Below are 15,343 nucleotides of genomic sequence, written 5' to 3' on the forward strand. Positions count from 1 at the left end.
TTCCCATGAAATTTTTAGTTCACTGTATAAAAGAAGCCAATTATCTAGAAATATAGTTGAAATTTCGATAAGAAAATTCTTATTACAACTTTATGGTTAATCACCAAACGCTATGCTTTTATATCTGGCCATTGCTTAATTATACACTGCGCGTCAAAAAAAACGGGCACCCCCCAAAATGGGTCATTTTTGATGTCTCGAATTTCCTAAACCTCCTACTGTCATTGTATACCGGGTGTACCAATCAAACTGTGTCTTTTTTCTCAAAATTCACCACATCCTGTGGAATATTCTAGCATTTATAAAATACTGAAATTAAAACCCAACTATGGTCTCAGGTTTTCTTAACATTCTGTTTTTTTGATTCATTCGCTTATGTTGGGTAATAAAAAAGTTTACTTTACTGTACTGTACTTTAACAACTAGCCAAGTTCTTCATCAATACATGGTGTGTCTAAATAAGTGCGACAAACTTTAAGGGGTAATTCTGCATGAAAAAATAATGACCGTTTTCTTTATAAACATATGTAGACCAGGGCGCATCTGTAAAAATATTAGTACATTTGGACGTTGAGAGGTGACTCAAATTTTTTTGCAGAAATTGCTTGAAAATAACTCAAATAATAATATTTGAGTTATCCTCCCTCTCAAAAAGGTCCGGAACATTGTTTAAATACACACACCGGCAAAATTAGCCGAACACGTTAAAAATTGGAACACCCTGTGGAATATTCTAGCATATGTAAAATATTAGAATTAATACTCGATTATAGACTTAGGCTTGCTTAACAGTCTCCTTTTCGATTCATTTACTAATGTGAGATAATAAAAAAGTTATGTGCGTTAACATCTATCCATGTTTTTCATCAATAAATCCTCATAGTAGGGGAGGAAAGTATACTAAATTTGCAGTTACTCGAGCGTTATGGGAACCTATTGGATTGTGAAGAGTATGTGCTAAAATCAGAAAAAGGTTAAGTTAAGTTTTTCATAAAGTGGGGGACTTTTCGTTTTTTAATTTAATTTTCTATTTGAAACAATCATTTTTCTCCGATTATAGCGCTATCTATCCATAATTCGAAAAAATATGTCGAATAAAAGTTGCTTATTTTTACGCAAAGAATCCAAATCTGCAATAAAAATTGGGGGCTCCTATTTAAGATTTCAAATTAAATCCCCCACCCCACCTCCGTGGGGGCTCGTGACACCCCACGGAGAGGGGTGGGGGGTAAATTAAAAATTATAAATACGAACCCTGCGATATTTTGTGAAATGAACATCAGATCGTAAAACTGCAAAATACACCTATTCAATATTTTTCAAAAATCTACCGAATGGCACCAAACACGACCCCCCACGGAGGTGGGGTGGGGGGTTACATTAAAATATTAAATAGGAGCCCCCAATTTTTATTGCAGATTTGGATCCTTGACATAAAAATAAGCAACTTTTATTCGCAACATTTTTTCCTATTATGGATAAATAGTGCTAAAATCGGAAAAAACGATTGGTGGAAATAGAAAATTAAATTGAAAAATGGAGAGTCCCACACTTTATGGAAAACTTAACTTAACTTTTTTTGGTTGTAGCACCCACTCTTCAGAATCCACTCCAGGTCACAAGAACGCTCGAGTAATTGCAAATTAACATACTTTTCTCCCCTACTATGAGGATTTATTGATAAAAAACATGACTAGTTGTTAAAGCACATAACTTTTTGATTTTCCAACATAAGCAAATGAATCAAAAAAGAAAATGTTAGGAAAGCATAATTCTACAATCGAGCTTTAATTTTAATATTTTATATATGCTGGAATATTCCACAGGGCGTTCCGAACTTTAAGAAAAAAACACAGTATGCTTGTTACACCCGGTATAAAATGACATTTACCTGTCTGGCAACAATATTATTACATCGATATTCTTAAATAATAGGGCTATAAGATACTAAAAGAATCGCTCAAATCGGACCACTGGTTTATGAAATACGAGACATCAAACATGTCCCATTTTTAACGTGTTCGGCTAATTTTGCCGGTGTGTGTAATTAAAATGTCAAAAAATGAAGGAAAAATTCCCTTACGAACAATTCACACATCCACCATTTCGGGCTGGGAAAATTTTTTCGAATAGAATCAAATATCCAAACACCAGTTCTCAGAAATGTGTTTCGCCCTCTTCAACCTCTCTGGGCTCATCAGTAAAGATGAGAGGTTGAATATCTTTAGACACATTCCAATCAAAAAACAACATTCGAGACCTAGACATAGAAGGAGCGTAAATCTACGGCAAATCTGACAATGACAGTCTCAAGTTTTAATTCCCTAATTACTTAAAGTAAGTAAAATATATGTTTAAAAACAAAAGATGTAGATCTTTGAAACACACTCAGTGATCAAAAGATCCAAGGTTAATGGTTTAACGACCACTCGTACGAAATCAAACAGATGAAATAGAGAATGTGGAAAAATCCCATTGTGAAATGTGGAAAAAAAAATGTGTTTGGATCTTTGATTCTATTCGAAAAATTTTTCCCAGCCCGAAATGGTGGATGTGTGAATTGTTCGTAAGGGGATTTTTCCACATTCTCTATTTCATCTGTTTGATTTGGTACGAGTGGTCGTTAAACCATTAACCTTGGATCTTTTGATCACTGAGTGTGTTTCAAAGATCTACATCTTGTGTTTTTAAACATATATTTTACTTACTTTAAGTAATTAGGGAATTAAAACTTGAGACTGTCATTGTCAGATTTGCCGTAGATTTACGCTCCTGCTATGTCTAGGTCTCGAATTTTGTTTTTTGATTGGAATGTGTCTAAAGATATTCAACCTCTCATCTTTACTGATGAGCCCAGAGAGGTTGAAGAGGGCGAAACACATTTCTGAGAACTGATGTTTGGATCTTTGATTCTATTCGAAAAATTTTTCCCAGCCCGAAATGGTGGATGTGTGAATTGTTCGTAAGGGGATTTTTCCACATTCTCTATTTCATCTGTTTGATTTCGTACGAGTGGTCGTTAACCATTAACCTTGGATCTTTTGATCACTGAGTGTGTTTCAAAGATCTACATCTTATGTTTTTAAAATATTACGTAGTCCGGATCTCTGTATACCTTTGAAAAAACTTGTAGTCATCAATCTTTCTTTAATCTCATGTTCAGTTTTTAATCCTTAACAAGTTGATTGGCACCGATTATATACTGATGGGAATTTCTATTACAATAAGATTATTGACAAGACATTTTTGAGAGAGACACGGTATTATTTTTATCTTCCTGCCAATAGTTCATTTAAAAGCAAAAGTAATTTAATTAGTCGAGTAAAGAAAAAAAAACAGCTGAATAAAATTTATACAGGTTTTTGGAGGTTATAATGGGGAATTCTTCTTCTTTAAGTGTCGTCACCTAATCGGAGGTTGGATATCATCATCACTATCTTTACTCTATCTACCGCTGCTCTGAAGAGTTCCATAGAACTGCATTTAAACCAGTCCCTTAAATTCTTCAATCACGACACTCTTCTTCTTCCTATACTCCTTTCGCCTCTTATCTTTCCCTGTATTATCAGTCTTAGCATTTCATATCGCTGTCCCCTCACCCCTCATTACGTGTCCCCGATATTGCACTTTCTTATTTTTATTGTGTTTATTATTTCGCATTCTTTGCCCATTTCTCGCAATACTTCCTTGTTCGTTTTCTTCTGTGCACATGCTATTCTATGCATCCTTCTGTAACATCACATTTCAAATGACTGCAGTTTATTTATGTGTTCTTGCTTCAATGTCCAGCTTTCAAGTCCATATTGCAGTATCAAGAACACGTAGCATCTCGGAGATCTTACTCTCATTTCTAATCTAAGGTCTTTGTTGCAGAGTTTCAGAGAATTGTTTTTATTTTTACAAACGCATTTCTTGCTATTTCTATCCTGGTCCTTATTTCTGCTGTTTGATCATTTTTCTCTGAAATCCAGGTTCCTAGGTACATATTTGTATTTATCAACCCTTTCTAGCGGTACATTTCCCAAATGTGTGCTTGTTTGTATGTTTGTTTTCGTAGTTATTATCATGTATTTTGTCTTTTTTATATTCTATAAAGGAAAAGATTCTTCTCATTGGCTGTATACCATAATAGAAAACTTACTAAGGAAGTAAAACTTCACTTGTAGGTAGATGGTATATAAATTTATTAAAATTTTTATCTAAAATGATCCAAATTGGATTGAAGTGGGTAACATCTATAAACACATAAACGTTTTCGGACCAATCAGTCCATCATCAGGTAGAAACCTAAAATAAGCAAACCACTGTATTAAAAAAGGCCAAGATGAAATTTTGACTGTTAGAAAGTTAGGAAAAATTAAAACATGTGGTTACTTACTTTAGATCCAAAGTAGTTGGAATTAGCTACATAGTTAGGTCAAAAGACCTTAATATTACAATAATTAGGCCATTTCGGCTACAACAATGTCGACAATAAGTCGATGTTTAAAGAATTTAGATGTATCTGTTTTGTAGTTTAACATGTGTTTTAACCGAAACAAAAGTTTGAGGCACCCTTTAGGGAGGAAAAGATAAAATGGTGAATGGTGGTTATGCATCGATACTATGTTGTAGTCTCATCTTTTGTGAACCATTTATTTTTTTAAATTTCTCTGATATCTTTAATAAATAACAACGAAACTAACGGTTTTACTTTTTAATATGTGTTTTAATTGACGACTGCGATACGTGAGGAGGTCATGTCATCATACCACTAAGACGAAATTATTTCCTATATATGGTGCTAAAGAAAAAGAGTGTTCAAAGAAAAAGAATATGTGTAATGTATCTCTCGATATTTAAAGAGCCTCCAGGTAGACACCGAATCCGTATTACTTTCAGGGAAATTCCACCCCAAAGCAGCATAGAGCCTCCATTAAACAATCTCGTCTCTCTTATGTTGTGCTGTGCATACCGCTTACCTGATCGACAATCGTTTACGTTATGTGCCTTTCTGTTTTTAAAGTTTTGTTAACTGTTATTTTTTAGTGTTAATTTAGTTTTGTTTCAAAAAAACAAAATGTTCACAAAATATAAGACTACAATACGATTCCGATCTATACACAGATTTGTACCTCGTTCTCCCTACAGGGTGTTTCAAACTTAACATAAAAACATTACTTTTCTTCCACCCGGTATAAGTACAAAAAAGAAGTTTAATTAAATTAAAAATTTACACAACTGTGTAAATACTAAAGAAATATCTAAGATAATAAAAAAAAATAGCGAAATCCGTTAATCCGTTCACGAAAAAATCAACCATGAAAATGAGCATGCATTTTCTATATCCTTAACTTATGACTCGCAGTGTAGTGAACATTTTTAATCCAACATCAGCATTCACGCTCTAACTTTCTTAGTAACACCACTAGTGGTATGTATTACTAGTGGTACAACTAACCCAACCGGCCCATTCACGGTCTGATTTTAGATCCAACTACTTACGAAACTCGTACCACTAGAGGTACCACAAATCAGATTGTGAATGGCCCGCTTAAGTGAGTACAGGCAACACACACTGGTCGAAGATATTCCTTTTCAAGCATATGGGTATAAGTCCGATTTAAATACATAGTTCAGTTTACCAAACGCTGCCCAGGTTAATCCTATGCGATTATCCTATTAACCTTTAACTACCCGCGCATCAAGTTATAACATAACTACACGCGTGGCGTACTTTGTACGCCACAAGAAAATACACTTAAAAACAGCGGATTTGTGAAACAGTGAATACTTGGAGTTCCTTTTCAGTAAGCCAATTGGGATTTATAACTGGAATCATGGAATAACTGGATTCCATGATAAATAAAATTACTAATAAAAAATTTTTTTAAATGTGATTTTTTACAGGAGAAAAAGTATTGTTTACAAAGAAAAATATATTTTTTGCCATAATGACTAAAAAACAATTAAAATATGTACTTATATTAAGACTCCTAGTAATATAATCCTGGGGTATATTGTCCACCACCGGAAACAACAAATAATAAAATGTAAATTACGATCTTTCCAGAACGCCGATTATAACGAAACTAAAACCAAATTGTAAAGCACATTCCAGTGATAGGTTAGAAAAATAAGCAAGGTCAAAAATTAAATTTTTAAATATATTTCCAGTAGAATTCTTATATCTGGCGTACAAAGTACGCCAGCGCGTGTAGTTAAAGGTTAAAGAGTAGTGGATACATAATACATCCCTTCCTAACTCCTCTCCTGATTTCAATTTCTGGACGGTAAATTGTTTATGAATTTTAAAAGATCTATAGGTTTTGTTGGAACCATTTTTCTCTAAAATGTAAAAATGTTTTATAGACAAAAAATATTTTTTTCACTTTTTATGATTATTAAAAAAACAAAATTAGCTGTACCTACGTCTTCAAGAACATGTCATGAGCTGTCCCTTAAATACTTTTTATAATCTTAAAATGTCTGAAAGTTTTTTTCTTTACTGGCCTATACAGTTTGATTGATAAAAACCATATTTGAAAAATTCGTTATCCCACATGGTACCTAACTATTTAACAAAACCTGTTGATTACATCGAGTGGGTAGTAAAACCGAAGAACATTGCCTTGCCTAATAAAAATTATAGAGAGACTTACCACGCCTGTTAGAATAATACTGTTGATACTTTGTTGTATGATTGATTGCTGCCCACGGACTTCGGGTTCAAGGCGAGCAAATTTGTATCGACCCTATGGCCCCAAAGTCACTACTCGCATTTTCTTGAAGTGCCTTATCAGCTTTTATAATTATTTCCTTTGTTTTCTATAAATCAAAGACTTTACAAAAAAAAAGATAATTATGCTGCTTCTTAATCATAACGAGACCGGAGGCTGCAATTTAATGATTGAGGATTTTACGGGGAATTGTATCAACGGGAAATTTGGAAATAATTTTCCTAATCATATAAAGGTCCTGTTCATAGGAAATGGAGCACTGAATTTAATTTAATCTTGCCCAAGTATATTTACTTTCGCTCCTAGAACATCATCAGGGGCGTTTCGTTAAGGGGTATCAATTGGTATGGTTTGAAATCAACAAATCAAGCACATTTTTGTGAATTTTTTTCGAAGCTGTGGTACAATTATTTTATTTTTAAATTAAATAAGCATATTAAGTACAATTCAAAGAATATTTAGAAAAAAAATTCAATCCAAAATATGGAAAAATAAGCCAATTGATGACAAATTTTGACAGGCAGCTCACAAAAAAATGGATTTTGCGGTGGACATCAGAACTCGACACTCGAGCATACGAAACAAAAAATTCAAAAAGATTTAATTAGCTTATGAGTTTCACGAGGTCACAACGTCGAGTTTTTTTATTTTTAATGATTTTTGAATTTTTGGTATCACTCAGAAGTCAAAAAATGAAATTTTTGGTAAAAATTTTGTGAAAATCAACAGGATTATTTTTGTTGAACAAAAAATAAGCAAAAAAAGAAAAATATCTCGACGTTGTTACCTCATGAAATGTCTAAAGAAAATTTGTGCAAAATATCAGGTAGATCGGCCCAGTAGTTTTTCAGTTACAATGTCCACCGCATTTGAAAAAGCAGTTTTGAGAAAAGTGCGTTTAAAGTTTTGACAACTGCATCTTCATCTTCTTATTTGTCTGCCAAATGGTAAAGTGATGCACATTAGAATATGTTTTTTGAATCAAGGAGTAATCTACAAAAGAGAAGGCGAACAGTTGTTTAACGTTTCTCACTACGCTCAAGCGTGCTGGTGCGAAGTCGCTGCAAAGCGAGTCGAGGGTAGGGATATTCAACACGCTGTATCTCTGATAATTTTACTCCGATTATTTTGAAATGTTCGAAGAGTATTATTGAAAGTATGCACTTTTATTTGAAATAATAAAAAAAATTAAATATTTCAAACCATACCCCCCCTTTCAAGAAGGTATCCTTGAATGTCAAACATTTGTTCAATTTTAAGTGATGGCAAAAATTAACACATAACATGTAGCACACACTGGACAAAGGACAAACAGATTAAAATTAAATGCCGGTACTACGTCTACGTCAAGTATATGTTGAAGATGGAGGTATCTATGTCAAGTACATATTGGGGAGATTGTAAAAATTGAACGATAGGAACGAAGGTTCAAGGATAGGTAGGATACCTTCCTTCCTGATTTGACGAAACGCCACTGATGATGCTCTAGGAGCGAAAGTATACTTGGGCAAGATTTAATAAATTCAGTGCTCGACATCTGTCTTTTATTTCCGTTAAAATTCCTATATCTTTGTTGTTCCCTCTGTTTGTAAATACAGTAGACTCCCCCTATAACGAGAACTGAAGTGCCGGACTAATTGCCTCGTTATAAGCGGATCTCGTTATATCAGACAACAATAATATTGTACATACCACCACCACTGAAATGTTTTGATGCTTCTTACGTAGTTTATTAGGTGTCGATGGTCGACCTCGACAATGAAATTTGGCCATCGTAACTTGTAAATTTCCTAGAATATTCAATATCGTTCGATAGTTAAACAGGAAGGAAGAAGTTATTACCGGCGGTGGCATTTATTACAGCACTGGTCTCAATAAGCACACCGATGTTGGACATTCCTGTATACAGGCAGATTATGGTATTTATTTATGGCCATCACCACGCCAATAACAGGTAAAGAAATATATTCTTCGATTTCATTTTTCCTCGTTATAACCAAATATTCCTCGTTATAGAGGTGTTATAGTTCAAAAGAAATTTCGTGGGACATCTAGTGTACCTCGTTATAAGCGAAACCTCGTAATACCCGTGTCCGTTATAGAGAGAGTCTACTGTAGTTTCCGTTGCTTATTTACCTGCGTTCGTAGAAAGCAATCTTATATAAAAAATCAATTGCTGTTCGAGAATGGCTGGACCGATTTGGCTAATTTTGATGTTGAATTATTTGTAGAAGTTCAGGGAAGGTTTATACGGTTTTATATAGTCATTTTATTAGCCACCAAAATTTTTACATCCATATGTATAAAATGCTCTGTATAAAAAACAGTCTTTGTCGCCATACTCCTCCGAAACGACTTTACCGATTATGAAATTTGGCAGGTATATTCGACCGGACTGGGAGTAGGTTATCTATATTTCATACCCGTACCTCATAAGGGGATTACCCATGACGCCATAACTCGTACAATAATGACGTGAATAATATGACATTAAGTAGGTAGACTCCTTGCTGAATTCCGAACAGAACCGTACTAAAATTTTTTCTCTAGCTCAAACGGTGTCCGAAATACAATATCTTAAGCCGTAGAAATATTCTGATGCCAGAAGAAGAACGAGCAACAAATTTCATCGAAGAAAAGTGCAATTGTTTAACTTTTGGACTTAAATTGGGCAAAATATGAATTTTTTAATTTTTCGAAACTTTCAAAAAATATCTTAGGTCTGGATCCCGCGTATGAAAATTTGTTAATAGCTTAAGGGTGTCTAGTCGGATAAACTTTGATATATGGGAACACTGGAACAGGGGCAGTTTTAATTGTGGAATAGGTTAAAAATTTGGAACGGTCACACCACGAAAACGGCACATTTATTTTGTCCGACAGAACAGACTTAAACTCTCCGAACAGAGATTAAACTCTCATGCAAAAATCAGACTGCTATTTATCACCTGTCATAATTCCTATCATTTGACATATTCTATATGTTCCACTCATTAAAACGCCCATTTAGTGATAAATAGCAGTCTGATTTTTGCATGAGAGTTTAATCTCTGTTCGAAGAGTTTGTCTGTTCTGTCGGTCAAAATACATGTGCCGTTTTCGTGGTCTGACCGTTCCAAATGTTTAACCTGTTCCACAATTAAAACTTCCCCTGTTCCAGTGTTCCCATATATCAAAGTTTGTCCGACTAGACACCCTTAAGCTATTAACAAATTTTCAGCTTGCTATTAATCAACTTTTTTTCATACGCGGGATTCAGACCTATCTCTAAACCTAACTTTTCTGACGAACGGCAAGCAGGAGAAAAGTTCTGAGCACACGAAAAGAACAAGGAGTAAATTATAAAATTTTATTTAATTTTAATTAATTTTGTTTAATTTTATTCATTTTGTTTTTATTTCTATTCATTCTAATTTATTTTTATTCATTATGTTTAATCATTTTTGTAATTTGGAATATTTTAAATCAGTACTAAGCGAAACTCAATTCTGTAAGCACGTCCATATTTAACAATAAACTGTCCTATCAAAATCTCGTCTTCTTCTACTTCTTCTTTCTAGCATGATAGCTAGTAGGCTACTGCCTGTTCATTGCCATCAAGTCTTCCCCGGACGATGAGGTCCAGCATTCTCGTCATCGTTTTGGTGGTCTACTCTGCGGTCTTGTACCTAATGGGTTATTCGTTTTTACGCTTTTAACGAGTCTGCTGTCCTCCATTCTCTTTATATGTTTGTTCCAATATCTTCGTCTCTGTCTGACCCATTTTCCTATATCCTGTATTCCACAGTTTTGTCTGATGTCTTCACTTTTTATTCTGAAATGAGTGAAAAATAATTTCGACCACGAGTCCAGAAAACTGTTAACCGAGATACAGTAGTACCAAGCGGCGCCGCTAGGAGAACACTCCAATAATGCGACGCAGATTACTTTAATGAAACGTGGTCATTTTGTACTCTAAAACCGAGGAAGGTATGACAAAAAAGAAAATAATCGTTTTCGTTTTGATTCAATTCGAGTCTCTTGCCATCCTCTGACATCTGATGTTTCGGAATCTATTCCTTGTCAAAGAGGCTTTACAAGTAGACTGAATTGAACCATAACGAAACGAAGAAGAACTGCAGATAATAAAATATTTGCAGCGGAGTGTGGTTAGGACAGTCTAACAGTCTAACTGGACAGCGAAATGTACTGCGCGAACACTGCTATCAACACAATAACAGTTTTATCACGATGAACTGCCAGTTTTGCGGCCACTCAGTCATGGCTTACTTAAAATTTGGAAAAATTTAGACGCCCATTAATAATTTGGTCTGAAAAATGAAAATATCTCGAAAACTAATAAATTTAGGCATAGGGAATGTTGCATAAAAATTAATGTATGGTAATGGTACTTTTCAATAGTGATATAAAATACAGGGTGTTCCATTTAACATTACTGAGAAAATAATGTATTTCTGTTTTGCGTTCTGACTCACCCTGTATTCGGTATAAAGAAAATTAGCAATATTGATCAGTTTCGAAAATTTTAACAATAAAAAAAAAAAAATATGGCACCAATAAACCATTTCTGTTGTGCTTGTTTTTATTTATACATGATGTTGAACTTGTTACGATTTTCATATAAAATTGGTTATAACTTTGTACATACCCTGTATAACATAACAGACCTTTATATTTTTGTAATGGGGCAGTTAAGGAGATTTCGAATATAAAATAAAATACAGTATGTTCCATTTAAAAAAACATAATTTTGGTCTGCCACTCGGTTATCGAACATCTTGTAACATTTATACTAATTTTGTAATATGAATCCCGAAGTTGTCTATAATTTTTGTTTTTAACTTTTATTGTTATCTATTACTATAGCCGATCTATTGAGCTTTACCCCACTAATCAATCACCCTGTATGTATAAATAGTTATAATATTTAAACCAACCGGTCGGTGCGTTTTGATTCAGATCAGTTCCTTGCAAAGCCTCTTTGATTACGGGTAAACCTAGAAACACGTGTCATAGAATGACAAGAGACTCGAATTGAATCAAAACGAAACCGTCTATTTTTATGTTATTTTTGTTATATGTAACATATCTGATGTATTTTTTTTTGTTTTAGGGTATTTTTAGTTCGTGATAGTCGTTCCAATCCTGGTTCTTATGTGATAACCTACAAATGCGGGGGGAAAGTTATACATGCACAAGTCAACCCGATTCTAGACCCCCTTAGAGATCGGCCCGTGTTCTCGATTGACAACGGGGCGACCAAGTTCTACGATCTGCTACAACTCGTGGAATTCTATCAATTGAATGCGGGTTGCCTACCTACAAGGCTGACACACTATGTAACCTTTTTGTTAACGGAGGACATCTCCGAGAAGCACGAAGAGCAGTTTCCCAAAGCGGGAACGAGCACTTAGGATCATCTGTGCGTTTCATTTCAATGGACATTTATTCAAATTTTTTAATATGGTGATTTTCTATTTCCTTTTAAAAGATAGAACTTGAATGATTGATATTGTGGATGTTTGAACTTTGTGTGTTTATATTGCTCGAGTCCTTCGGCGATGTGGTAACACTGCTCCTGTTTATAATAGGAGTGCTACCACCACATAATTCGCTTAAATCTGAAAAAAAGAAAGTCACTACTTACAGCGGCATATAAGAAGTGTTCTATATTCGCGAACTCAAGCGAGGGTGCTGTCGCTTATTTGGAACTAGAGGAATTGGGATGAAAATGTAAACAAACCATTAACCGTTAACCTTTATATCAACGTCGCGGTCGCTGAATGCTTGTCGGGTGTGTTCATTTAATGAGTGATTCATTTTTTTTAATCAGTTACATCAATAATAATATTAATTACATCAAAATACGTTATCCCAATTACATCGGCCATTTTCATGCAACTGCACTGCCACCTATAATCGATTGAGTTCGCGAATAGGTACGTGGTCATTTGTGTACATGTAAATGAGGATGGTGGATATAACGCTATTCTGAGTTCGGTCATTATTTTTTCTTCATCGGCTCCTCTCTTCTTCCAGCGTACTAGAATGAACTGTTTTGCAGCAAGGATTTTCTGTCATTCACTGTATCGCAGGTTGAGTTCAGGTTGACCATTGCAGTCTCTGTTATTTGTTAATTTTCATATCTGAACCCAACTTGTAGTATCAGATTCAGGTCAACTACATTTTTTGTATACAATTATTATGAATCTTTGGTATACCCTGAAAAGATGGCATAAGCGTAGAGATCAGTCAGTTATTTGTTTGAGTTTGCGCCCTTACCGGCTTTAAAAGCGCTTTTACTTTAGCTTTACTCCCAAAATTTCGCGATGCAGCAGCTCTATCAGAAAATTATTAAAAACTCAAACGCATTCTTTCCAACACGTTTATAACATTTAGCTATCGATTTTTCTTTCTACATCTTGTATATAATTCGTGGTGTCCATGTTTGTGCTATTCATAATAATGTATTGGCTGCTTTTTTCTCGCCGTATATCATCCCTTGTCTTACATACCGGCTAGAGGTTCCTTTCAATTTGCCAAACAGCAGATTTTTTTCGCCAAAAGCTGCTCATTCGATCCAATGGGTATATTTTTTGTGCGTATCTTGGTTCGTTACTGTATTACCGATCAAATGGTCATATTAGAAGCCAATAATCGTGGCTATTTACAAAATATAATTCTTCTTCTTCCTAGTTGGTCGTGCGATTCAGATCATGTTAACTTGGATTTTCAATGGTGTCTCTTAAACTGTCTCCACCTTTCACTGTCCTCTGCAACTCTGAAGCAAAAGTTTAGTGGAGCTCAGACCTCTTTTGTAACGTGGTCCACTACCTTGTTAGTTCCCCGGGCTCTCCCCCGGTTAGAACTTCCCCGGGCTCCCATTCCTTGCACCATCCCCTGCGATGTCCAGGCCATCTCTACACACCACATGACCAAAGTAAGCGGTGATTTTTTCTGTCACAATGTTTCGAGGCCTACTTTTAACGTGCTGTCTAAGAATAGACTTGTTGGTTCTTCTTATGCTCCAGGACATTCGCAACATTCTTCGCCAGCAAAACATTTCAAGTGAATCTATAGTTTGTTTATCAACTTTCTTTAAAGATCTATGTATTTGTATTCAGATCCATATAAAAAACTGGAGAAGACCATTGTTTTTACACGGGATGTAAGCAGGCTATTCAGAAAGTACGTAACGTTTTGGATTAAAAAAGAACAAGTACAAGACAAATATTTTATATGTATATACATTTGAAAGAGACACTCAAATACTATTTTTCTACATAATCTCCCAACGAGTTCAGGCACTTATCATAGCGGTGAACCAGCTTTGAAATACCATTGTCGTAAAATTCTGCCGACTGAGACTTCAACCAGGTGTTCAACGTCGTCATGTAGCTCCTCATCGTCATCAAAGCGCTGCGTTGCAAGCCAGGTCTTGATTGCTCGAAACTGATAGTCGTCGCTAGGTGCAAGATCCGGACTATACGGCGTACAAGGACACACCTCCCACTTGAAAAAAAGAGACACAAGTTCATCAGTCACAATGCTTATCCGTCCACATCGTTCTTCATCGTCCACATTGGTTAGGCCATTTTTTAATTAAATGCACCATTGGCGCACTCCACCTTCAGTGATTACATTGTTCCCATAAACAGAACCCATTTCGCGATAAATTTCAATTGGTTTGTTGTTTTTAGCCAACAAGAACCGTATTATCGCACCTCACAACTGACAGGATTTTAGATCGCGGCACATATTTTAAATAGCTGTTTGAAAATAACGAGAAGAGACAGTGACTTCTGGTTAGCACAGCTGGACAGCAACTGAACGGAGGAACGCCACCATACTAACATGGCCGCGCTAGCCTCGCCCCTAGCGGCTACAGATCAAAACGTAAAGAAATTTCTGGATAGCCCTTGTAAGATGTAATGCTATCACGGTTGCCATCTCTAATTATTCTAGCATTGGTTATGTTCATGTCTGCTTGTTTTGCCATTGTAAATTCCAAATGTTACCACTACTTTATGATCATTTTAAAGTTTGCATTTAATTTTAATCCTGTAAAAACCTCAGCAGTGTTCTAGTGACAGGAATTGAGATGTAGATTATTAATTAACGTTGAAGGCGCGTATATATTCACGTCAATCTAATATAGAACACCTCGTAAAAGTGTTTATCAATTCTTGGGCTAAAATATTGAAATAAATCCGGAAATCAAGCGTGGCGAACTCTTAATACTTTGCTAAGGGATATTTGTGGGTAAATATTATTGACTACCAATTTTTGAGATATTTAAAATATTTTTTTATACTTATTTCTAATTCGTAAAATTTGTGGCGATAGAATTTGCCATAAATTTGGTGTTTATCTATATGGCATGCAATGCTATCTCGGTTGCCACCTCTAATTATTCTAGCATTGGTTATGTTGATATTAGTCCTGTCGCCAGGGGGGGTACAACGGCCTCCTGTATTCAGATGGACTTACCCAAGTTTTTTTTATGTATTTTGACCTGTAGAACACGAATTTTTTGGGTAACAGTTGATCCGGATGTCGATAAGATTGTTATAAACCAAGAAGTTGAGGAATCACATAACAGCGATTTCTTGCAAAAGAAAACA

At 35.1% G+C, this 15,343-nt stretch overlaps 1 protein-coding gene across 2 annotated transcripts in view; it reads left to right on the top strand.

The window, feature by feature from the left end:
* The window catches only part of LOC114324275 (growth factor receptor-bound protein 14-like), a 416,586-nt gene extending 404,163 nt beyond the window's left edge, over positions 1–12,423 (top strand). For both annotated transcript variants that reach the window (XM_028272074.2, XM_028272073.2), the window contains one exon: positions 11,833–12,423. In XM_028272074.2, coding sequence (XP_028127875.1) covers positions 11,833–12,133 — 301 coding nt within the window. In that variant the 3' untranslated portion in view covers positions 12,134–12,423. The remainder of the gene's footprint in view (positions 1–11,832) is intronic.
* Positions 12,424–15,343: the final 2,920 nt, after the last annotated feature.

The sequence above is a fragment of the Diabrotica virgifera genome, chromosome 1 (genome assembly GCF_917563875.1).
Source record: "Diabrotica virgifera virgifera chromosome 1, PGI_DIABVI_V3a".
NCBI lineage: Eukaryota > Metazoa > Arthropoda > Insecta > Coleoptera > Chrysomelidae > Diabrotica > Diabrotica virgifera.